Consider the following 24173-nt stretch of genomic DNA (forward strand, 5'->3'; position numbering starts at 1 on the left):
CCGGCCTGTAGTTTCCCGGGTCCCCCCTCTTTCCCTTTTTAAAAATAGGCGTGACATTTGCTATCCTCCAATCTTCTGGCACCGTGGCCGTTTTGAGGGACAAGTTGCATACCTTAGTCAAGAGATCTGCAACTTCATTCTTCAATTCCTTAATAATCCTTGGGTGGATGCCATCAGGGCCCGGTGACTTATTGATCTTTAATTTATCAATGAGGTCTGAAACATCTTCTCTTTTAACCTCTATCTGACTTAACTCCTCGATTAGGAGGGGCCGTTCGGGCAGCGGTATCTGCCCGAGGTCTTCTGCCGTGAAGACAGATGCAAAGAACTCATACAGATTTCCACAGGGGCACTCCTGAGCCTATGGAGCTGTGTAGTTTATCCACCTTCCTCTTCTTCCTTCTATGGCAAGAAGGATTCTGTTTCACAGTTGGCAGGAGAAAGTGGATAGAAGAACTGTTGGAGCAAGAATGTAGGAAGTGCAGTGTTGCATCCTTTCTTGATGCTTTGGAAAATCTGAAGGGACAATTGGGATGTCCAGACAAAGACCTGACCAGCATACTTTTACCCCTTTGCCATTATGATCTTTGCTGTCTTTGAACACCTGTTGCAATGGTCACTGCTTTTCCAAAAGGTTTGTGTCTCAAATCCATGTAGGATGATTTGCAGCATCTGGGACAGGGCAATCCATTAGGCAATGCATTCAAGAAACAGGGTGGGTGAAAGATAGACCAACTGCTAAGCTTTCAGGTAGTTGGTCTAATAGGATAGCATATTGGTGTGAAACCATCGTAAAATATGCTAACGCATTGTCCTTTTCTCTTTTAAGGAGTAACAAAGGAGCCATGGGCAACTGTGTTACCACCATGGTGCATAATAACTACTCCACTGTGGACAAGGCTCCTGCACCAAAGAGCTCCAACCAGGCCACAATCTCGCTCAAGTAAGTTCTTGGGTGTCTTTCACAGCCATCCTGTCAGTGAGAGCACAGGTAGGGAGGAGTCAGAAGGCCTACTCATTGAAGCTTGTCCTACACTTCAGGTTTGACAGATGCTTGAGTTTTAGGGAGATAGTGATAGCTTGAGGAAAGGAAGCAACAGTAGATGTATGAAAAGCTGTGAGAATGAATGCCTGCTTGTTTCTGAATACCACAATATACTCAGCTATTTTTATTTTTAAGACTTCTTGAGATTCTGAAACAATCTGGCCAGGCGAGATGTGAGTAATGGAAGTTTTTCTATTGTATGCTGAATGCCAAAGTTTCCTCTTTTGTGAAACCTTTCCTCTGATAGAATATTTGCTCTTGTCACCTGCAAGTACAAATGTAGCCGAGAGTGCAGAAGTCATTTCAATTTGGGCGGTGTGATCGGTGTGTTCATTATTCTAGCAACTTAACCTTATATCAGTGCTTCCCCAAATTGTGAAGGGATTGTGATGCCCTTCACACGCTTCCGGGGCAGCACTCCAACCTGGAAGTAGCAATGATGCGAAATGTATTGCACAATGATGTCACCAGCCACTTCTGGGCTGGAAGGCTGAACAGAGCCTTAAAATAGAGGTAAGGAGGCCAGGGCAGGTGGGAGGGCTTTTTCAAGTGCGTGGTTTTGGTGCAGCATACAAAGCTTCTGTGCACCTAGCCTCCTGCTGCTGTTTTTATGCCATGGTCTCGCTACCAGGTAGCAGGCCTCCTGCAATGCCCCAAGGAGTGCTTTGCAATGCCACAGTGCATTGTGACATGCAGATTGGGGAACCACTGCCTTGCATTAAAGGAGGTTTTGCACTTGCAGAATACCCTTTTTGTTGAGAGGAGGACAAAGTCTTATGACTGTGGACAAAGAGTGGTTTCTTTTCTAGGCCATTGGGCTTGGATTAAGGAGGGTTCCTTCAAGAGTCTGTTTCCAACAACCTGCAAAGTGTGAAGTGTTCTGCATCATGATTGTCCTGTACAGTTCATGAACCTCTGAACAGTATGGCATACTAAATGTCCATGTAGCAGTGCAGAGGATGTTCCTGATGGGTGTCTTGCCTTCTTTTCGTAGTAATATAATCAAAGCCACCTCCAATGAGGACACGGAGAGCAGCAGCTATATTAAATCCCAGAAGAACTTTTCCAGCAGCAACATTCAGGCTCGGAACAATAATTCCAGCAGCAGCAGTAACCCTCCCCGGAGGCAGGAAGTTTCAGAAGAAGAGGCTGAGCAGTAAGTATGAAAGAGCTATTGCGATTTTGAGAGGAAAAGATATTGTATACATTTGTGTATAAGTTGAAAAACCTATGCATTAAAATTGACCCTGAAAACCTGGGTGAGCTTATACACTAGTCAATGCTGTGAGGCCTCCTTGTCTTCTAAGAACAGTTGCTTGGTGAAGTGGGGGGACTGGACCGAGAAGCAGAATGCATGGTAAAAAAGAAAAAAATAGCTATTTTCCTTGTTCTGAAGCTCCACAGAAACAGAGCTATTCTCCAAACGGGAGGGAAGGTGAAGGAGCTAATGGGAATTGTAATCTTTGTGAGGGCTGTTGTGGAAGTACTGTACTCACAAAACCTACAACTCCAGTAACGTCCTTCACCTTCCTTCCTGTTTAGGGAATGGCTGCTTTCTGTTTGGAGAATAGCCGCTTAGCATACTGCTAAGTTGTTTCTCAAGATCTGGCCTCAGGTAAAATCAGACAAAATTACCATACCTAATTAAAAGACTTTTATACTCCCTCAAGTTTTACCCTTGACTTATCCATGGGTCACAGCAAATCCCATGATTTCTTAGCTTAAAACTTGCCCTCGTCTTATCCATGAGATTGACTTACGCGCAAGTGTGTGCGGTAATTATGCGTTAGAATGAAAGTAAGCCATAAAACTGCTCAGAAAAGGATATTGGATGTTTAACAGACATGCATTTGGTGATATCCAGTTGATAGGTCATCTCTCACAGAATTTTCTTAGCTGTGGTAAAATAGCACTGACCACCCACCCCCCTTTTATGCCTGTTTGAACTTTATTCCTCTGGCACGTCTGAACAGAGCACACCACGTGGTTTTCTAGTACCTGAGAGAGAGAGGCTTTTTCCAGCCATAGGCAAGACCTGCTCTCTGAATGTGTTATCTCAGTCTGTCTCCCTTTTGTGTCAGGTACTACTGCTGAAAAGCAGGGCCCACTGCTCTTAAATCTCTTCTTGTCCTTTTAGGTTCATTAACCAGGTCAACCTGGCTGCTGTGACGATTCAGCGCTGGTACAGACGGCACTCCCAGAGGCACAAGGAAGGCGTAGCCCAGCTTGGGCGCTTGTTAGCTTCCAAAAGAGAGGTCTGTCTGGCATATGTAGATTGTATGAAGCAAGCTTTTATGTTCTGCCCCTAGAAACTGAGGAAAACCTGTTCCTCAAATTATGGCCTCCAGATACAGCATTCTTCCAGTACTTGGCAAGCCATCAGAGGTCCAAAGAGTCATGAAGCCTGTTAAGAATTTATAGGCTGGATTTGCAGTAAACAGGCTGCCCAAGATTGAAGGCAGGTACGTTTTGCTAGAATCAAGGATGCAAAGAAGCCAGGTATAGGTTTCCAGAATGGTTCCCTATAGTTAAGTCATTTTTATTTATTCATTTATAAAGGTGTTCCTGGTCTGAGAATAGAACAGCCCTAGGCAACTAACTCAAAATAAAAATGTAGTATTTAAAGCAGACAATATTCTCTAGGTCAGTGATTTTCAATCTTTTTCATCTTATGGCACACAAAGTGCTAAAATTGTCAAGGCACACCATCAGTTTTTTACCATTGGCAAGGCACATCATGCTGCTGGCAGGGTGCTCACAGCCCCCACTGACCCTACTAATAAATTACCTTTCCCAAATGTCCACAGCACACTTGCAGGCCATCCTGTGCCGCCACAGTGGTTAAAAGTTGCTTCTGTGGGTCATTCTTTGACCTATCTTATAGTCTGCCTATAAAATACTGCCTTCAGTTCTCTCTGGCATTTGCTGTTTAAAAGGAATAACTTTTTGCTGGAGAGGTTATTTCAAGACTAAACAAAAGGGCTTATTTGTTAACCAGATGTTAGGACTGTGCAACATCATGACTGCATAACCTTGTACAAGTTGTCCTACATCCAAATTCTTCACCAGGAAGCCCAAACACCAACACTGATTTACAGTACTTCTGTCTATGCATCTGTTTAGTTTGCACTGTTTGTTTCTATCAATAATCTAGTTTTCAGAGAGCATACAGTGGATCAGCTGTATCCGTAGGTCCAGCATCCATGGAATTAACTCAACACAGATGCTAGTGGATACTGGAGTCCACATCAAAAGCCGTTTGAAAGCAAAAAAGCATGCCAAAATATCTTTTCATACCTTTGCATGGCCAAACCGTGCTGTTTCTTAGCCTCTGCATCTAATTTTAGACTTGAAAGACCCACTTCCAGGTTCTGCAGATAGGTCCTGCAGATGAGGCTGAATATATAATCTAATGGAATAATTTCATTCCATTACAAGGAGCCTCTGTATCCACGGATCCTGTATCTGTGGTTTCACTTATCAACAGATACAGGGAACCACCACCCCTGCACGCTCATTTAGTAATTTTCTTTTACTTCCATGCAATTTTTTTCTTTTTTCTTCCTGTCTTCCCAGCAGCCAGAAAACATGAAAAAACTTGAAGGAGGTCAACAGGAAGTGCTAATGTTGCTTCCTGTTGGCATCCTTTGAGGTTTTTTTTTAGTGTTCTGGCTGCCTGGAGGCAGCTTGAAAAGTGCTGTAAGCCTGTAGTCTAACAGCACTTGGTTTAAGGAAGAAAAAACAACACGGTAAGCTTTTAAATTACTAAATGATCATGGGAAGTGTGGGGGGGGGTTTCCTGCATCCATGGTTTCCAGTATCTGTGGGGGAGGGGCCGGAAAGCATCCCCTGTGGGTACTGGGATACCCCTGTACGTTACTTGCAGTCCCATCTAGTGGCTGAATGCTGTATAGTGTCTATCAGTGTATTCTGGGGTTATGTTGAATGGAGCAAGGAACCTCTGCAGGACATGGAAGTGGGTCTTTCAAGCCTAAAAATATATGTTGAGGCTGAGGTAGGGTGATGGACAGCTTTAACCTTAACCTTTGTCATGGTCTGGCTACTATTGACTAAAGGAAAAAGTAAACTTGTCAACGCTAATAATGCTTAAGTGTTTCATTGATCCAATGATTTTCCTAGCTGTTGTCCATATATTTTCTTCTTTTCCACCATAAAAACCAAAACCTTTTTATTTAAAAATGAAAGCTGTATTTCACAGAGACCCAACCAATTTTGGCTTTTGCAACTATTTTGTTTATGTGAAAATGGATTTTGGGCCTGTAGTTTTTAACATAATCCAAAATCTGCAGTGTTCTTGTATGTTCACACGTTTTTGTCGAAGTTGAGAATGGACTCTCAAGAACAGTTTGGCGAAATTTCATGCAAAAGACTGCTAAAATTCCTTTCTCCTTTGTTCTTTATTGCAGCAGACCCCACATCATGTAATCCATATCTGTAATTATATGGAATGCATGCAATCTGAAGGTTCGCATGCGATCAGAATATTTCTCATTATTTATTTACATACAAGAAGATGCAACTAATGCATTTGTATCTGTTTTTATGCGTTGTTGGTCTTTCTAGACTAAGACAGCAGATAACTAAGAGTATCTTAAAGACTAATAAAAACATCCCAGTGGATTAGATTCTCTTTAGAGGTCAAGGGAACAATTTTAGCAAGGAAATTGAGAAGACTGCAAGTTGTCTTCTACAGTGGAATAATGTGCTGCTAACTTGGACTGATTATCTTCTTTGTTGATAATCCTTAAGGAAAGGCAGCAGCAACTCACAGAGGAGGGCAACATTTTAGATTTGCAACGAAAACGCAATGAAGAGAGGAGGAAGATTCGCGAGGAGAAGGCACGCCTGGCCAGGAAAGCAGCTATCCAGGTAAAGGCTCAGTACCAGTACTGCCAGCTTTGGGTATTGAAGGAAATGAATTCATTAATGGTTTTGCTTGTTAAGAAATTGAATCAAGTATGTGTACCACTCCTGCATGTTTGAGGAGTAAATCAACCAAGATAGAGCACTAACCATCATTTGATCCAGGAGCTGCAGCAGAAACGGGCCCAAAAAGTCTTGGCTACTCAGCGCTTGGTCGAGGAGGAGATGGCAATGATGAAAGATAGCAAGAAATCGGGTAGAAGAAAGCCTGGAAAGGCTGGCTCAGTGAAGAATACCAGCCCTGCCAACAGTATAATCAAAGCTAACAATGCAGGTGAGAAGTACTGGCAGATCGTGAAACTCGTAGGTTTAGATGTCACCTGAACATTCCTCCAGTCAAATGCCTGTGCACTCCTGCTGGAGCCTGTAGACACAAAACAGTTGGGTCAGGTTACCAGGTACAATTACAAAACAATGTTTGATCATTCAGATTATAGGGTGTCAAAAGCAGAGAGGAGATACAGGCTTAGAGTACCATGCCAGAGATGCTGACAGGACAAGGAGTACACTCAGAGAAATCCAGATTGCACAAGAAAGCAGTGTTACAGGGAAGATACAGGCAGCTGGTGCATTCCCACAATTCCATGGTGAGAAACTTGTTGCTACAGATTTTGGATTGTGGGGAAGCCAGGGGAGATTACTTTCGAAAAGAAAAAATATGGAGATAACACAGCTGAACTGTATGCTGCTATCTCCATTAAAGTTGTGGCTTGGAGTTCCCTTTGTCCCTAGAGTGCACAGTTGCCTCCAGCCATCCAGCTCCTTTATATGAAATAGTCAAGTAAGAGTCCAGTGTGTTGCTCTCTCACCCACTTTTCTTCTTTATTATGTAGCCATATAAACCAGTGAGTAGTCTGGGGAATGCAGCCAGTTTCATGCACATTTTGAAGATTTGCTAACCCTAATTCTCAGTGTCATTGTACACTTGATAAAACATGAGCCTGAAATGTTTGTAGATGCTTTGTATCCACCATAGCATATGTTTAGGGGTGTGCGTGTGCGTGCTTGGTTTTACAGATGCCAACTTTCACTTGCCAGGTACAGATATAGAAGAAATCTCTGCCATGGCATGTCTTTCTCTCTCGGGACAAAACAAACTACCTGAAGAGCAGTCACAGGTACTTAAATTCTATCTTCTCATACTTCTGAGAATGTAGCTACTTTCTCTTTCTTTTACTCTCTCACTTTTCAATTTGCATAGTTCCCAGTTTCTTTATAAGTGAAATGTTCTGTTTGGTTGGTAAATACGAGTATGACTGAGCAAACCATAAAAGATGAATGTTGCTTCTTCGACTATTTACAATGCAGTCTATTTATCACCCTTTATGCAACATTTCACTACATGGGTGTTCTGTAGGATGTCAGCTCTGGAAAAATAGCCAGCGAAGACTTGGAGACTATGATTACTGAAGCCAGCAGGGCACAGTCCAAGGTGACCCTTAATGAGCTACTGGACACCCTAAAGCTGTTGGAGGAGGAGCCAGAGTTGCTACCACAGCCAAAGCCCTGCAAGGAAGATAAATATGCTTGGATAGATGGGGTAACTGCCTTTTTTTATTGGTCCTTTTCCATGCTCACATGAAGTTGCACTGAATTGGGGGAAAGCATCATGGCTCAGTGGTAGAGCACATGCTTTGCATGAAGAAGGTCCCAGGTTCAGTTCCTGACAGGGATAAAATTCCTGTCTGACATCCTGGGGAGTCACTGGCGAACTGTGTTGACAGTGCTGACCTAGGTGGACCAAAGTCTGATTCCGTATGAATTTATGAATTGACAAGCTTATCTAGGGGAGTCCTAAGAAGAAATAAAGTTGAAGGTACTTCACCATCTGATTTGTAGTTTGAGTAGGTTAGGGCAGTGGTTCTCACTTCTTTAGCACCGGGACCCACTTTTTAGAATGAGAATCTGTCAGGATCCACCAGAAGTAATGTCATGACTGGAAGTGACATCAAGCAGGAAAATTTTAAGAACATAAGAACAACTCCACTGGATCAGGCCATAGGCCCATCTAGTTCAGTTTCCTGTATCTCACAACGGCCCCACCAAATGCCCCAGGGAGCACACCAGATAACAAGAGTCCTGCATCCTGGTGCCCTCCCTTACATCTGACATAGCCCATTTCTAAAATCAGGAGGTTGCATATACACATCATGGCTTGTAACCCGTAATGGATTTTTCCTTCAGAAACTTGTCAAATCCCCTTTTAAAGGCATCCAGGCCAGTCGCCATCACCACATCCTGTGGCAAAGAGTTTCACAGACCAACCACACGCTGAGTAAAGAAATATTTTCTTTTGTCTGTTCTAACTCTCCCAACACTCAATTTTAGTGGATTTCCCCTGGTTCTGGTGTTATGTGAGAGTGTAAAGAGCACTCTATCCTTCCCATGCATAATCTTGTATGTCTCAATCATGTCCCCCCTCAGGCATCTCTTTTCTAGGCTGAAGAGGCCCAAACTCCGTAGCCTTTCCTCATAAGGAAGGTGCCCTACCCAATAATCATCTTAGTTGCTCTCTTTTGCACCTTTTCCACTTCCACTATGTCCTTTATGAGATGCGGCAACCAGAACTGGACACAATACTCCCAAGTGTGGCCTTACCATCGATTTGTACAACGGCATTATATTAGCCATTTTGTTCTCAATACCTTTTCTAATGATCCCAAGCATAGCATTGGCCTTCTTTACTGCCGCCGCACATTGGGTCGACACTTTCATCGACCTGTCCACCACCACCCCAAGATCTCTCTCCTGATCTGACACAGACAGCTCAGAACCCATCAGTCTATATGTGAAGTTTTGATTTTTTGCCCCAATGCGTATGACTTTACACTTATTGACATTGAAACACATCTGCCATTTTGCTGCCCATTCTGCAAGTTTGGAGAGATCCTTCTGGAGCTCCTCACAATCACTTCTGGTCTTCACCACTCAGAAAAGTTTGGTGTCTGCAAATGTAGCCACCTCACTGCTCACCCCTGTCTCCAGGTCATTTATGAAGAGGTTGAAGAGCAGGGGTCCCAGGACAGATCCTTGGGGCACACTGCTTTTCACCTCTCTCCACTGTGAAAATTGCCCATTGACACCCACTCTCTGTTTCCTGGTCTTCAACCAGGTCTCAATCCAGGAGAGGACCTGCCCTCTAATACCCTGACTGTGGAGTTTTTTCAGCAGCCTTTGGTGAGGGACCGTGTCGAACACCTTCTAAAAGTCCAGATATATAATGTCTACAGGTTCTCCCTCATCCACATGCCTGTTGACCTTTTCAAAGCATTCTAAAAGGTTTGTGAGGCAAGACTTACCCTTACAGAAGCCATGCTGATTCTCCCTCAGCAAGTCCTGTTCGTCTATGTGTTTTGAGATTCTATCTTTGATGAGGCATTCCACCATCTTACCCGGTATAGATGTTAGGCTGATCGGCCTATAGTTTCCCAGGTCCCTCCTCTTTCCCTTTTTAAAGATTGGCGTGACATTTGCTATCTGCCAATCCTCTGGCACTGTGGCCGTTTTGAGGGACAAGTTGCATATTTTAGTCAAGAGATCAGCAACTTCATTCTTCAATTCCTTACTAACTCTTGGGTGGATGCCATCAGGGCCCGGTGACTTATTGACAATTCGAGGCTGAAATCCTACCCACACTTACCCAGGAGAAAGTCCCATTTCCTATCGTTGTTAAAAGTATCTTCATAGTCTGTTAAAAGTACAAATCTGTGACATTTCCCCAATGCAGTCACATACCATCACATCGCATCAAGTCTAATATATTAAAAATAAAGTATTGAAATGAATGGGGACCTACCTGAAATTGACTCGCGACCCAGCTAGTCGGTCCTGACCCGCAGTTTGTGAAACACTGGGTTAGGGGTTAAGTTTCTTGAGAAAAGTGATCTCTTGAGCACATTCATTATCAACAGCAATTTAATGTTTATCTACCTGCAGTCTCTAGATAGTCTTCTTATTCTGTATTGTCCCTATTGTCCAAGTCTCACATCGGCACCCAGTGTTTTTCTTCTTAATGCAGGAAGTTGACTCAAATTCTCTGACTACTGACAACCTGGAAAAGTTTGGGAAACTAAATTGCTCTCCAGGAATCCCTGAGGAAGGCACACTGCTCTCAGAAGCTAAACTTCAGAGCATCATTAGCTTTCTGGATGAGATGGAGAAATCCGAGCAGGAACGACCCAGGTCTGCTGCTTCTGCTTCGCAGCGAGAGGTGAGCTACACTGTGAGAGATGAACCCCAGGGCATCCAGTTAACTTTCAGAAGGAATTGGACTTGCCAGCTCATAAATTCATGCTGGAATACAGGCTGAATATATCTACTATATTGACTCCCAACCTAATCTTTTCATTGTAAGACTTCCAAGAAAGTCAGACTTGAATATGTATTGGGGCATGATGAGGATGGTTTGCAGCCAGTAAAATGTGGGTTGAATCTCTTAGGAAGATATTTCATAGGAGGGACAAAGCCTTGGGCGCTTAAACTCTCTGAAGGAACTATCACAAAGGTTTTTCTTAGCTTCAGAGGCCTAGATGTTCATCTCAGGGCAAGTTGCTGAGGGAGGGAGGATCATTCTAATCGTGTTCCCTTGCTGGTTGCCCCACCTGTCAGGGGCTTTTGTCAGAAGAAGAGCTAGCCCACCTGGAACAGGCCTCAGCGGTTGCCACAGAGGTCACCAGCTCAATCATGCGACTGAAACTAGAAGTAGAAGAGAAGAAGAGAGCCATCACCTTACTACACACAGCGCTGGTAGGTAATCAGAGCCTAATTTATAGGCAAGTTTTCATGTACTAGAGAAGACAGAGGCAGTGTTTCAAGCAAGGTGTGGTAGAACCAGGGTTTGGGTATATTGTGGAAAGGTGCATGAATTTAAATCTTGAGCAGCCAAAAGATGCAGCTCTGGTTTTTGTAATCTGATTTATGAAGCCAAACTGAATCATGATTATTGGCATGGGAAGACCCTCCATTTTAAGGTTAGCACACCTGTGGTGGTCTTGTTCCCCTCTATATCCCCTCTCTGCTTTGGGGGGATTTAATATGACTCTACACAGCCCAACTTCCGATTGTCCTGAGTCTGGTTACTATCTGTATCTGGTTACTGCCCCCTGCCCTGACAGGCTCAGCAGCGGGAGTTGACTGTGCGCCATGTCAAAGAGACAGAGAAGGAGTTGAGCCGCCAGCTGGCACTGCAAAGGGAGCAGTATGAGGCAGCTATCCAGCGACACCTGGCCTTCATCGATCAGGTAGCACTCACTCTCATCTTTCTTTGGCAGATGGGGCCTGAAACAGTGGTTATCCTATCCCATTCCCCTTCTGTTTGCAATCTGCTTTCTAGGGTTCTTTGCACTCCAGCCATGTCCATATTAGGTGATCTGAGTCACCTAGCATACCAATTCAAGGTGCAGGACTTTCCTAGGATGGTGACGGGGATTGCGTCTAACTTGCCATATGAATAAGATGACAGTCTATAGGGGGTGAACCCTTGACATAGGGTAGCACGCGACTATACTAGATACATTGCTAGAATATACTCTGACTGTCCTGTGCTTATTTATCTGTACAGCTGATTGATGATAAGAAGATTCTCAGTGAGAAATGCGAAGCAGTGGTAGCTGAACTGAAGCAAGTGGATCAAAAATACACAAAGAAAATTGGCCAGATGCAGGAGCAGCATGAGTTGGTGAGGACATTACTTTAATCCCAAGGGGGAAGGAATAAAGGAAATGTATACTGTCATTGCCTGCATTGCTTCTTGGAACAATTAGAATGGTTCACATTTGTATCCCAGGCAGGAAATAATTTTTTGTGCCTTCTAGAGAGTCTACTCTGGTCATTCAGAAACTGTAAGAGCAGCCTGGGATGTATTGTGGAGCTGCTCAGACTGTTTGTAATGTATATGCAAGTTGTATTTTGCATACCAAGTGGTCCTGTATAGTGATCGCCCATCTCTTTTTGCATGCTGTACTATGAGCAGGGCCTTCTGTGCTACCATAATAAACCTGACTGGAAGAATCTCAACTTAAGCTCAAAGGAACACTTTTCTAGCACTTTGGATGATCTGCACTAAATTGCCTGGATTACTTCTGAGAGATAGTCCAGCTTCTAACTCCTGCATCATTCTACATAATGTATTTGAAATTACATTTTGCCAGTGCTGTAGCAAAAGAGTGGTTTCTGACATCCTCTTCTATGTAAGGGGATCCTCTTAGGTTAGGGGCTATAGGTCAGTAGTAAAACATGTGCTTTATATGGAGAAAGTTCCAAATAGGGAGACCCCTGTCTGAGATCCTGGAAAGCCAATACCAGTCAGTGTAGAAAGTACCAAACAAGCTGAACCAATTGACTATTTCAATAGAAGGCAGCTTCATATATTCATATACTTTGAAGTAAAGCGGCAATCCTTGCAATGATGGGAATCTGTATGTAGAGTATAGCTCCCTTTTTAAGCATCTGTTCAGCCAGACATCCTGGGCTTGGAGCAGCAATTGCAAAGTGTATTTCTCTGGTTCTTGCAGTGTCCAGAGGATAGATGTAATGGTCATAGCCATCCCTTCTGGACCTCTGGATTTATACTAAAATGACTTCTCTTTAGGGAGTGACACTGCCTGAGCCCAAATGGCAGTCCATCCTCTTTTCTTCTTTAGATAAAATATCCTGCATATACAGGATGAAATTGGGTAGGAATTAGTTACAGAGCACAGTGCTTAATGTAAGTTAAATTGTTTTCTATACTGGGTAAAATGAATTCACTTTGATTTGACTATTACAATGTGAGTAAAGTTTTGTGGTGAAGCAGGGGGTGCCTTTCTATTCCCAAACCAGGGGGTTATCTTAGCAAGACTTGCAGAATCGTCCCCCTCCCCCAGTTGCTTATCCTCTTTGTACATCCTTGCGTAGGAGCAGCCATTCAGTTGGCACAGAACCGAGACACACACAGACCCCCCCCAATGCAGGTGCTGTCTTGATTTTAGTTAAATATCTGGAAAAAGCAGGCAGTCATTCAGAGTTTTGAAATTAGCAGCCGGAATTAACCCACCCCTTATCAGCTCTTAGTTGAACGGAAGTCTGCGGCAATTAGGAAAAAAATACATCATGGTACTGGAGATGAGAGTATAAACTGCATGCTTCATCTTGACTATTGGATTAGAGCAGGGGTCGGCAACCTTAAACACTTAAAGAGCCATTTGGACCTGTTTTCCGGAGGAAAAAAAAACCTCGGGAGCCACAAAACCCTTTTGACATCTAAAATGAAGATAGCACTGCATATAGTTTTTTTTTTACCTTTATGCTCTTATAGGTCCCATTTTTATAATGTAGCCCCCTCTTGTAGCTTTTAGTTAGTTTTTGTCATTCTTGTCCTGTGTTTTCAGATGCCTGGTCTTCTATGGTGTTTTGCCTGATTCCGAGGCCATTCTCTGCCTGGAGAATTATGCCCACTTTAAGCAAATTAGCTCCCCTTCTTTCCCCCAACAAATGACCCTGGTTCTGCCCTGCAGTCCTGCTGGACCCCACCTCCAGGGTAGCTTGCCTGTTCAACCTGCAGAGGTCCTCTCTCCTGCCAGCAGCCTCCCGCCACTACAGCAGACCCTGGGTCATCAGCAGGTCTTGGGCACAGCAGCCACACACCAAACTCCAGTGTCTCCAGCAGTCTGTTAGTCACAAAGTCAGTCAGAGTATCCAGGGCAGAGTCCAAAGTCAATAAGCCAAGTCACAGTCCAAGGTCAGATTCCAAAGTAAGTCAGTCAAATCAGTCAGAGTAGCCAAGTCAAAGTTAATAAGCCCAGTCAGTCTCCTCTCCAACCTGCACCCCCTTCCTGCCTCAGGTGCTCCTTATATCCCTGAGAGCCCTATTACCTTCAAGTGGCTGCAGCTGTGCAGCACACTCTGCTGGATGCCCAGGCCTTACCCTTAAAGGGGCCACTGCTGACACCACATCTACCTCCTCACCAGAACTTCCAGGATTCCAATACATATGGCGGTTATGACATCTGCTTATCTTACATGGTTACTAAAGAACTCCCCCCACATTCCAGAGGCACCCTGCTGGAAGGCAAAAAAGGACACAGACTCCAGAGGTGGGGAAGAGAAGAAGCCAGAGCTGGGGGGGGCAGCCACAGGCCAGCTTCTGCCCTGCCTGCCTGCCTGCCCTCCCTCACTCAGGCTGCAACTCTCTCCACACTATCCTGGGAGTAAGCCCCATTGACTACAATGGGACATCTGAGCAGACAAGTTGGTTGGAGCTCTCAGGTTGCAGTCCTCTCCACACTTTCCTGGGGGGAAGCCTCACTGACTACTTGTGAGTAGACCTGCATAGGAGGGGGCTGAGGCTACAGCCCTCCACACCTTCCTGGGAGTAGCCTAGGGACTACAGTGGGGCTTGAACAGACCTGCCAGGCGCAGGCTCCCACTCACCCGTCCTTGCGCTTGGCCTTGAGCAGGCTCCAAGGCTGCCATCCCAGGCACCCTTTCCTGGGAGTAAGCTTCATCCCCTGTAATGGGGCTTACAACTGAGTAGACACACATAGGAGCAGGCTCCAAGGCTGCCATCCCAGGCACCCTTTCCTGGGAGTAAGCCTCATCCCCTGTAATGGGGCTTACTACTGGGTAGACACACAGGATGTCTCCTCTGCTGTGGAGGAAAAGCCTCTCCTTGCACTGAATGGGGACCTGCTCAGGGAAAGGCTGCAAGGGCTGAGGAGGAGGGCGTCCTGCTGGGTGTTGGGGAAGGGAAAAACAGGGAGCTTAAGCCTGCAGAGCGGGCAAAATTGAAAAGGGAAACCAATGCTGGGCAGGTGGGGGTGAAGGGAGAGGAGGGCAGTGAGCTCAGGGGGAAGCAGCCTGCCCTCCCAACACAGGTGCCTCCTGTCACCCCCTTTGCCACTTTCACCCAGAGGAGCTGCAGCAGACAGCTGAAAGAGCCGCATGCGGCTCCAGAGCTGCGGGTCACCGACCCCTGGATTAGAGATAGTTAGGATGGTCTTTCTGGCTTAGTTGTCCACAGAGGGTAAACTGCAGACACAGAGGTATGTCCCATTAGGCAAGCTTGCAAGTTCCAAACCCATGAGACTTTTTTGCTTGGTTTTCCTTTTTTTGGCACGTTTTTTCTATGAAAGGCAGGCTTATTGTTGGTTGAATTCACTTTCCTTTGAGAAGTTATTTTGAAAGATGCAGTAGCCCAGCTTCTCCAGCCTTTAGCACTTGCTGGGGCAGGATGCATTGGAAGCACCATCCATTCCATGAGCTAAGGTCAGCCTGTTTTCTGTTCCACCTGCAATCTTGCACCTGTTTTTCAACACTCTTTATCTTTCTGTTTCTCTCTGTCTCTCACATCTTCCTCTTTCTCTCTAGGTCTGGTGCACTCTGGGCCCTCTCTGTGAGGTAAATTTCTTTGCATGCTCTTCTGCTTCACCTTTCAGTTGTTTGGCTGAGTTCTAAGGTGCAGCCAACCTTGCATTTGTTCAGTGATATCAAGCCTTAGGCACTTTACTTCCTCGGAGATATAGGTAGGGTAGGCATTGCAGCTTGGTGCAAAGAGCTGTTTCTTGATAAGGCCATGCTTTCAGTACTCCTATCCTTGCTGCTCCCATTGAGCAGCTTATGGTGGTGTTGGTTGTGCAGCAAATTCAGTCAATATTCCTCAAGTACTTTAGTACACTTTACTGCCTGCGCATACATCCTCTTGTATCAGTGTAGTGTAGTTTATAAACTCAGGTTCAAATCCTACCCATCAATAACATTAGGTGAATAGACTTGGACAGGGCTGGAGATGGACAATAGTTACTGTTTTTCAGAGTGTTGCAACATGGTTCAAATAAAGGATAGCTACTAGTCTGTATGCTTATTCCGCTGTTGTCTCTATTTAACAGGTTTTATAGGGTTTGTATTGTTTCAAAACTCTGATTGAATGATTTGGATAAAATGATAGGATAGGATAAAAGAAATATGTATTGTGTACACTAGGGAAGCAAAACTTCTCTCAAACTGCTTTCAAGTCTGTTAAACACCCCTCTCTGTCTCAGCCTCAGTAGAGAACAAAGCAAGGTTATTCATGGTGTCTTTGCAAGAGCCATATGTGGCTGCAGCTTTTTGGAAAAGTGGTGCCGTATCCTTGAAACATCCTGCCATTTTCCTTAGGTCTAAGAAGGCATGCATCTCATTCTGAATTAAATGACAAATTCTAGCACTAGAATTCTTAACTTTTTTTAACAAGAAAACTGAATCATTTTGCACTTGGATACTGTGGGCTCAATCGTATCCAGATTTCCAGCACTGTTGCAGCCCTGAAGTAAGGACATAAGTGTTCCCTTGTCTTGAGGAGGCCTCCATGGCTGCCTCCTCCCACTGCAAGATGTAGCACATGTCCCATTGGCATTGCTGCATTGGCACTGGAAAGTTGGATAGAACTGGGCCCTGTGACTGTTTAACTTCTCACATCTCTGCCCAAGACCCCATAGAGATGCTGTCAGGTAGGGTAGGCAATAATGGATCAGTGGTCGATTACTCAGTATAAGGTAGCTCCTTATGCCCAGAGGGTGTATTTCTTCTTTTTTCTTCCTGACCTGGTTTCTTGATCAATGTGGTGGAAAGCTTGAACAGAAAGGAACCTGGAGTACTCTGTACAGGGACAGGTGACAGAAGGGACTCAAAGCCTGGTTACTAGAATCTGTATCCAAAGCCCACTTTGGTATCTGAATTTTCAACTGAGACCCTGTAACCACTGCACTCATTGCTAGAAATCTGCTTTCTAAAGTGATTGGTGGAGGACCCAATCTGAGGCCCACAGGAAGTGATGTTCTGAATTGGGTTTTGTGCTGTTTTCCACATGTACAGCCCAGAATGAGCAGGACTGTGCATTATCTTCATGAGGGTGGCACCATTACCCATGTTTCATGCATGTGAATTTATTCCATAGTATACTTCCAATAAGTGCTTTTGTTGTCAGTTTTGATACATTTATGTGTTTGATACATTTATGAAAGCAACAGAAGAAAGTTCCCTGCAAGCCTTTTTGCAAAACTAGCTTGATGGGATCCCAGCCAGAGCACACCATGGAAAGTTTTACTACATAGCATGTACCTACTGCTTCTATAGTGTATGAAAGGTACACTCTGTGCCTGTTAAGGCAGCTTCATAACATTGCAGTAATGGTATCAAATGCAAATTTGTTTGTTCTATCTTGCCATTGTTTGACCTTTCCTTCCCACACAGGAAATAAAGAAGCTAAAGGAGCTCATGAGTGCCACAGAGAAGATCCGTAGGGAGAAATGGATTGATGAGAAAACCAAGAAGATAAAAGAGATCACTGTGAAAGGTATTCATAGACTTCTATTAAGGGGACTTGCAGCTTGCTACTTTCATGCACTGGCTGTTACTTTTTCCTTTAGTAGGGATACAGAACTGACCCTGCATGTTGCATCCCCTCTCCTAAAGTGGCGTCAATACAATACCATTTGGAAGGGAACAGAATTTCAGCCCTGAATCAACCACATGCAAAGGAAGCGCTTTCATAATTTCATAATTATGGAAAGCTCTTTTCATAATAAGGAAATAAGGAAGCTCTTTCATAATTTTAGAATGGAGAATCAATGGAGTTGTTGGATCATTTCTTTGCAAGGAGTTCTTGATGTGCTCTGTGCTTTGTTATGTTCTGCTGGAATCGCCAGCCAGACTCTATCCTTTCTGTGGTTTGAAACTGAACTCGGCATTTCGTTAAGACCTGAGAGGAAGTTGAGTGGGTTGGGAAAGTAGCCTCTGTTAGTTCACATAAGTTTTTATGTCCAGAAGAAGTTTCTTTTATTCATCAACTTAGCCAGCACATTCCAGATGTCTGTGAATACTGTGTGCTAAGAACTCTCCATCCTTATGCTGTGAAAAAAGAATGTAGGTATATGCTTAGGGCAGAGGTTCTCAAACTGGGATGTCTTGACACCCCCAACTGAGAATCTCTGCCTTTTCCCCTTTAAGGGGCAAAAAGGGGGAATATAATAATGCAGTCCTCAGGATCACGCCACTGTTAGGGGTGTCAGGCTGTCTTTACTTACAAGAAGCTGCAGCAGGCTCCCAGGGGTGCAGGGAGTCCTGCGGAAGCCTGCTCAGGCCTCCCCAAAGTGTGGAGATTGCAAAAAATAGCAATAGCAACCCAATTCCAGTTTCGCAATCACAAACAAGAAGTGGGACACAATTGTTATTTTTACAGTCTCCGTGCTTTGGGGAGCCCTGCAAAGGCTTCTGCTGGGCTCCCTGCACCTGTGGGAGCCTACTGCTGCTTCTTGTAAGTAAAAGACAACCCCTGACATCCCTGCCAGCAGCACAATTCTGGGGGTCGCATTGCTACATTTCCCCCTCCCCTGCAGGTACTTGGGAGTTTTAGTCCCAAAAAAGAGAACCCCTGTCTTATGGTGACCATGTCTTGGTTTGCCCAGGACAGTCTTGGTTTATGTCTGTTGTCCCATCTGGTTTAGCACTTGTTAATAGGTCATGAGGGCTCTGAGGCTAACTCTGCTGCCACTTACTACTGCATAGCTGCAGGAGGGAAGCCATGAAAAGAGGAGAAAAGTCTCCTTGTTCAGAACTTGGGAACTTACCTTGTTAGCCCCAGGGCATTAAGTTTGAAAAGTAGGCAACCTGACTTTGCTGAACCCCCGCTTTGATGGGGGTGGTGGTGGTGGTTAAGATCTGGGACTTCTTTTTAGTACCTGGGTAATGTTGGACTTTGAAATAGTTTGGCAAGACAAAACAAAACAGGCAAACCTCATAGGTGGCTATGAGAATGATCTGACTGTGTGGTCATTCATTGTCTATAGCAGTGGATCTCAAACTTTCAGCACTGGGACCCACTTTTTAGAATGACATTCTATCTGGGACCCACTGGAAGTGATGTAATGGCAAGAAGTGACTCATCAAGCAAAATAAAATAAATGTAAATAATTAAAGTAAAACAAATAATTCAATAAGGAGAAGTCAGCCCTATTCCACCAAGTGACGTTTCTCTGTAACCTACCTGCAATAACATCCCCTCCCACACACAAATCGGTTAGATGTTCAGCCCTACCCAGTGCCCAGTTCAGTTTATATAAGCCATATCACAATCAGGACCCACTTAGCTTTACAAGTAAAAAAAAAAAAAAAAAATTCAGCTTACCAGCTCAAGTCTCTGTTTTATTCTTTTTATGGGGGGGGGAGCAGCCTTCTGGAGCATTTGTTGAGCTCCACTTTCATCAGATCAGGACCATTCGGGTGGCCTTGCATTCCTCTTTGCCTGACCTGACCATGAGCCAAGGCACGGTTGCTTACTAATGAGTAAACGCAACCATGTAGCTTAGTTTTGCCTTCCATAGGGCTCAATGCGTTTGTCAACTTGGAGGGAGGAACTTCCTTCTTGGGTGTTTTTAGGGGGCTGCATTCATCAGATTGTGACCATTCTGTTGTCATTGGATTCCTCTCAACCTGCCCTTTCCAATGGGCTAAGGCAAGTTCTTCTGCTCATGAGTAAATGTGCAATATGACTCAGTTTCACTTTCAGTAGGGCTCCATGCATTTGCCTTCTCATCTGTCAGCTTATCAGCTAAAGCTTTGCAACCCTCCACTAACTGGGTTGTGACCCACAGTTTGAGAAACCCTGGTCTACAGGTTTTAGAAAGCTGTACAAATAACTTGTCAACAAAGCAATTCTGAAAGATTTGCAATCTAATACTAGTTCTCCTCTTTGTAGGTTTAAGTTCTATACATCAGTTTATGTTTGCAGTTCCCCCCCCCCTTTCTGAACAGGAGGAGTTTGTTCTTTCTTTGCTGTTAATTTTTTCCAGTTTGGTTTTTGCTCCCATCACTGTTTCTTCTGCCTTCCCCCACTCTCTTATTCATTGACTGTTTTTGCTTTTTGCCTCTTCATAAAGGTGGTTTTTATGCATTGGTTTGTCTGTTTAGGGGGGTTTCAGGCATATTATTATTAAGGATATATACCACTTTTCAACAGAGTAATTTGTGAAGCAGTTAACCTAGAAATAAATCGATAAATACCGTATTTTTCCCTCCATAAGACGCACTTTTTCCCCCCCAAAAAGTGGGGGGGGAAGTGTGTGCTTCTTATGGAGCGAATAGTGCAAAAAAAAAAACCTCCACCCCCGGCCTCGCCCCCTGCCCACTCTGCTCGGCTTCCCCAGGCAGTCAGAGGCTGAGCTGGCGGGGGGGGGGGGGCTCCTGCCTTACCTCAGCGCCCGCGCGGACTGTAGCAGCGCCGGATGGAGCGTGAGGGCGATGAGCAGGGCTCCAAAGCGCTGCAGCCCGCCAGAGCCTGAGCCTCGCAAGCCTGCATGTCTACTCAGAAGTAAGTCTCAGAGTCACTGGGGCTCACTCCCAGGAAAGCGTGGGTGGGGTGGCAGTCTTGCTGCCCAATCCTGTGCATGCCTACTCTGATGTAAGTCCCATTAGAGTCAGGGGGCTTACTCCCAGGAAAGCCTCTCTCTCCCCTCCAAGCCTGGAGTATCACAACCTCTCTTTCCTCCCCCATCCTAGAGCATCACAGACTCTTTCCCCCCCCTCCAAGCCTGGAGCATCACAGCCTCTCTTTCCCCCCACCCCAAGCCTGGAGCATCACAACTTCTCTGCAACACAAACACTTTCCCCCCTCTCTCACACACACAGGCTGCCCCTTCTCTTACACACACAGATGCTCTGCCCCCCCCACACTCACACAGCAGGGGAGGGGCGCTTTCACTCACCTCATCCAGCATCTGAATGTAAGCCCCCCCCCCCCCCGCCATCACAAAGAAAAAGCTGTCTCCTTGGTCAGAATGCCAGTGTTTGCTTATTGCACAAGCCCCAGGTAAGGCTCTGTTCTCACCATAAATCCAGAGGTTTGTTGTGCCTTGAGAATTCAAGTTGTGGTTGGACTTTCCACTTGTTCATTTGTATTGTATTGTATGGGAACTGGTGAGGAGGTAGATGTGGTGTCAGCAGTGACCCTTTTAAGGGTAAGGCCTGGGCATCCAGCAGAGTGTGCTGCACAGCTGCAGCCACTGGAAGGCAATAGGGCCCTCAGGGATATAAGAGCACCTGAGGCAGGAAAGGTTTGTGGGTTTTGAAGGAGTGCAGGTTGGAGGTAGGAGAGGAGACTGACTTTATTGAATTTGGAATCTGACTGTGGATTGTGACTGGACTTGGATACCCTGACGGATTTGACTGACCTACCGTACCTGGAACCTGATCTTAGACTGTAATTTGGCTTATTGGCTCTGGACTCTGATTTGGCAACTCTGATTGATGGGACTGATTTACTTGGCATCTGTGGACTGGAACTGGACTCACTTTTGCTTGCTGCACTGGTGAGTTGCACAAGGCGGATTGATCAGCCTTAAGCAGGCACAAGGCCCAGTGGATTGGAATTTGGCAGAACATCATTGTAGCAGAAAGATAATGTGATCCCCTATTTGAGTGCACCTGCTTTTGTGAGCTTTATAAATTCTGAGTTCTTGGGGTTTCCAGAAAACTAGAGTACTCAAACCTTTAAGTCTCTCCATTTGTTAATGACGGTGATAATGGTTCTTAATGCCACTGTTGACTGCTGTTCACTTTACATGGTTCAAATGTTATTCTGTTATAGTTTATTAAATATTTTATTACACTATTTGGTTCAGAATATTTTTTTCCTGTTTTCCTCCTCTAAAAACTACGAGGGTCGCCCAGAAAGTAATGCACCACATTTTTTTTCTTCAACAATTATTTATTGAACACAATGAAACTTACACACAAGAAAGAATGATGTTTCTTCTACACTCCCTATTTTTCCACGTAATCTCCGTCCAGTTCTATGGCCTTCCTCCAGTGAGACACAAGGGCATGTATGCCCTGTCGGTACCACTCCTTGTTCTGGTCACGAAGCCATTTCTGCACTGTGCGAATCACCTCTTCGTCATCCTCAAAATGTCTTCCGCGAATGGCATCCTTTAATGGCCCAAACAAATGGAAGTCTGAGGGAGCTAGGTCAGGGCTGTAGGGTGGATGGGGTAACACAGTCCAACCCTGTTTAGTGATGCGTTCTGAAGTCCTCAAACTTGTGTGAGGCCGAGCGTTATCATGTTGAATCAAACATTCACCTGGGTTGTTATGGCGCCGAAGTCGCTGGCAGCACTTCTTGAGTTTGGTTAATGTCTTCACATAAGCTTCAGAATTAATGGTGCTGCCTCTTGGCATCACATCAATGAGTATGACGCCCTCACAGTCCCAGAACACAGTGATTGTGACCTTACCAGCGGAAGCAGTTGTTTTGAATTTTTTCTTCTGTGGAGATTGAGAATAACGCCATTCCATTGACTGTCGTTTTGTTTCGGGCTCAAAATGGTGAACCCAGGTTTCATCACCTGTCACAATCCTGGACAAGAACGCTTCCCCCTCATCTTCAAAATGTTTCAGTCACTCAGAAGAAATGTTTTTTCTGAGAGATTTGTGGTCCACCGTAAGACAGCGCGGAACCCATCGTGCACACACTTTTGAGTAATCAAGAGCACAGTTGATTGCATCCACACTTCCTTTGCTGATTGGCAGCTTCAGCGCCAACTGCCTAGTCGCTATGCGTCGGTCCTTGCGAATGAGCACATCAGCAAGCTGCATCTTGTCAGGTGTGACAGCCGTGGATGGCCGCCCTGAACGCTGCAAATCTTGGAGCTCTGCCGAACCGCCTTCTAATGGCCTCACCCTCTGTGCCCAGCAACTAACCGTACTTCTGTCGACTGCAGATTCTCCATAAACTGTACACAAACATTTGTGAATGTTCCCAACAGTTTTTCTCCACATTGAGAAATTCAATGACACGCTGCTTGTAACGTACATCACTTACAGACGCCATTTTGAAACACTGCTGCAGCTACGCTATCTGTCCGAAGAAACCAAAAATTTGTGGGCGCACTCCTGAAAATTCAAATAATGTATATCTAAAGTTTCGCATTTGTACCATTACTGTAGTAGGCTGAGAAAAAAATGTGGTGCATTACTTTCTGGGCGACCCTCGTAGGTGCGTCTTATGGTCAGGTGCGTCTTACGGAGCGAAAAATACGGTAGTTCCCTGTCCCCAAAGGATTCACACTCTTAAAAAAAAATACGGAAGAAACACCAGCCGCAGCCACTGGAAAAGATACCATGCTGGAGTGAAGAACTGTAGCTAAATATAAGAAGACACCATGTTAAAAAGTGCCTCTTTGCCCAGTTAGCAGATCATTTTATACTGATTGTCTGATATTGATTTTATATTGATTGCATTTTATCTAAGTTTTGCTGCATTTTAATTTTAATAAGAGGCTTGGTTTTGTTAATTGTCAGGCTTAATGGTTTGTTTGTAATTAGGTTTTAACAATAGTTTGGATTTAAATGTTTTAACACCTAATAATTTTGATTAGGTGGAACTTCTGGTTTATTTATGTGGGGAGGTGATTATATGCATTAACAGTCAGAAAAATACAGCAGCCAGAAAAATCAGCTGTTTCTGAAACAGCTCTAACTCTTCCAACACTCAATTTTAGCGGATGTCCCCTGGTTCTGGTGTTATGTGAGGGTGTAAAGAGCAGCTCTCTATCTACTCTGTCCATCCCCTGCACAATTTTGTATGTCTCAATCATGCCCCCCCTGAGGCGCCTCTTTTCTAGGCTGAAGAGGCCCAAACGCCATAGCCTTTCCTCATAAGGAAGGTGCCCCAGCCCAGTAATCATCTTAGTCGCTCTCTTTTGCACCTTTTCCATTTCCACTATGTCTTTTTTGAGATGCGAATTCAAAGAATTCTAAAAGGTTCGTGAGGCAAGACTTACCGTTACAGAAGCCATGCTGATTCTCTCTCAGCAAGGCCTGTTCGTCTATGTGTTTTGAGATCCTATCTTTGATGAGGCATTCCACCATCTTACCCAGTATAGAGGTTAGGCTGACTGGCCTATAGCTTCCCAGGTACCCCCTCTTTCCCTTTTTAAAGATAGGCGTGACATTTGCTATCCTCCAATCGTCTGGCATCATGGCCATTTTGAGGGACAAGTTGCATATTTTAGTCAAGAGATCAGCAACTTCATTCTTCAATTCCTTACTAACTCTTGGGTGGATGCCATCACGGCCCGGTGACTTATTGATCTTTAATTTATCAATGAGGTCTGAAACTTCTCTTTTAACTTCTGACTTAATTCCTCAGTCAGGAGGGGCCGTTCGGGCAGCGGTA

General features: G+C 44.7%; 1 protein-coding gene across 7 annotated transcripts in view; it reads left to right on the top strand.

Moving 5' to 3' along the window:
• The window catches only part of CEP131 (centrosomal protein 131), a 55156-nt gene that overhangs the window by 14297 nt on the left and 16686 nt on the right, over positions 1-24173 (top strand). For 4 of the 7 annotated variants that reach the window (XM_066614453.1, XM_066614457.1, XM_066614459.1 and 1 more), the window contains exons 6-18: positions 830-943; positions 2040-2201; positions 3183-3300; positions 5816-5935; positions 6095-6263; positions 7007-7107; positions 7347-7529; positions 10008-10199; positions 10598-10735; positions 11104-11229; positions 11550-11666; positions 15335-15364; positions 17195-17297. In XM_066614453.1, coding sequence (XP_066470550.1) covers positions 830-943; positions 2040-2201; positions 3183-3300; positions 5816-5935; positions 6095-6263; positions 7007-7107; positions 7347-7529; positions 10008-10199; positions 10598-10735; positions 11104-11229; positions 11550-11666; positions 15335-15364; positions 17195-17297 — 1673 coding nt within the window. The remainder of the gene's footprint in view (positions 1-829; positions 944-2039; positions 2202-3182; positions 3301-5815; positions 5936-6094; positions 6264-7006; positions 7108-7346; positions 7530-10007; positions 10200-10597; positions 10736-11103; positions 11230-11549; positions 11667-15334; positions 15365-17194; positions 17298-24173) is intronic. The other 3 variants (XM_066614456.1, XM_066614460.1, XM_066614455.1) reach the window with 2 other exon arrangements.

The sequence above is a fragment of the Tiliqua scincoides genome, chromosome 2, assembly GCF_035046505.1.
Source record: "Tiliqua scincoides isolate rTilSci1 chromosome 2, rTilSci1.hap2, whole genome shotgun sequence".
Lineage (NCBI taxonomy): Eukaryota > Metazoa > Chordata > Lepidosauria > Squamata > Scincidae > Tiliqua > Tiliqua scincoides.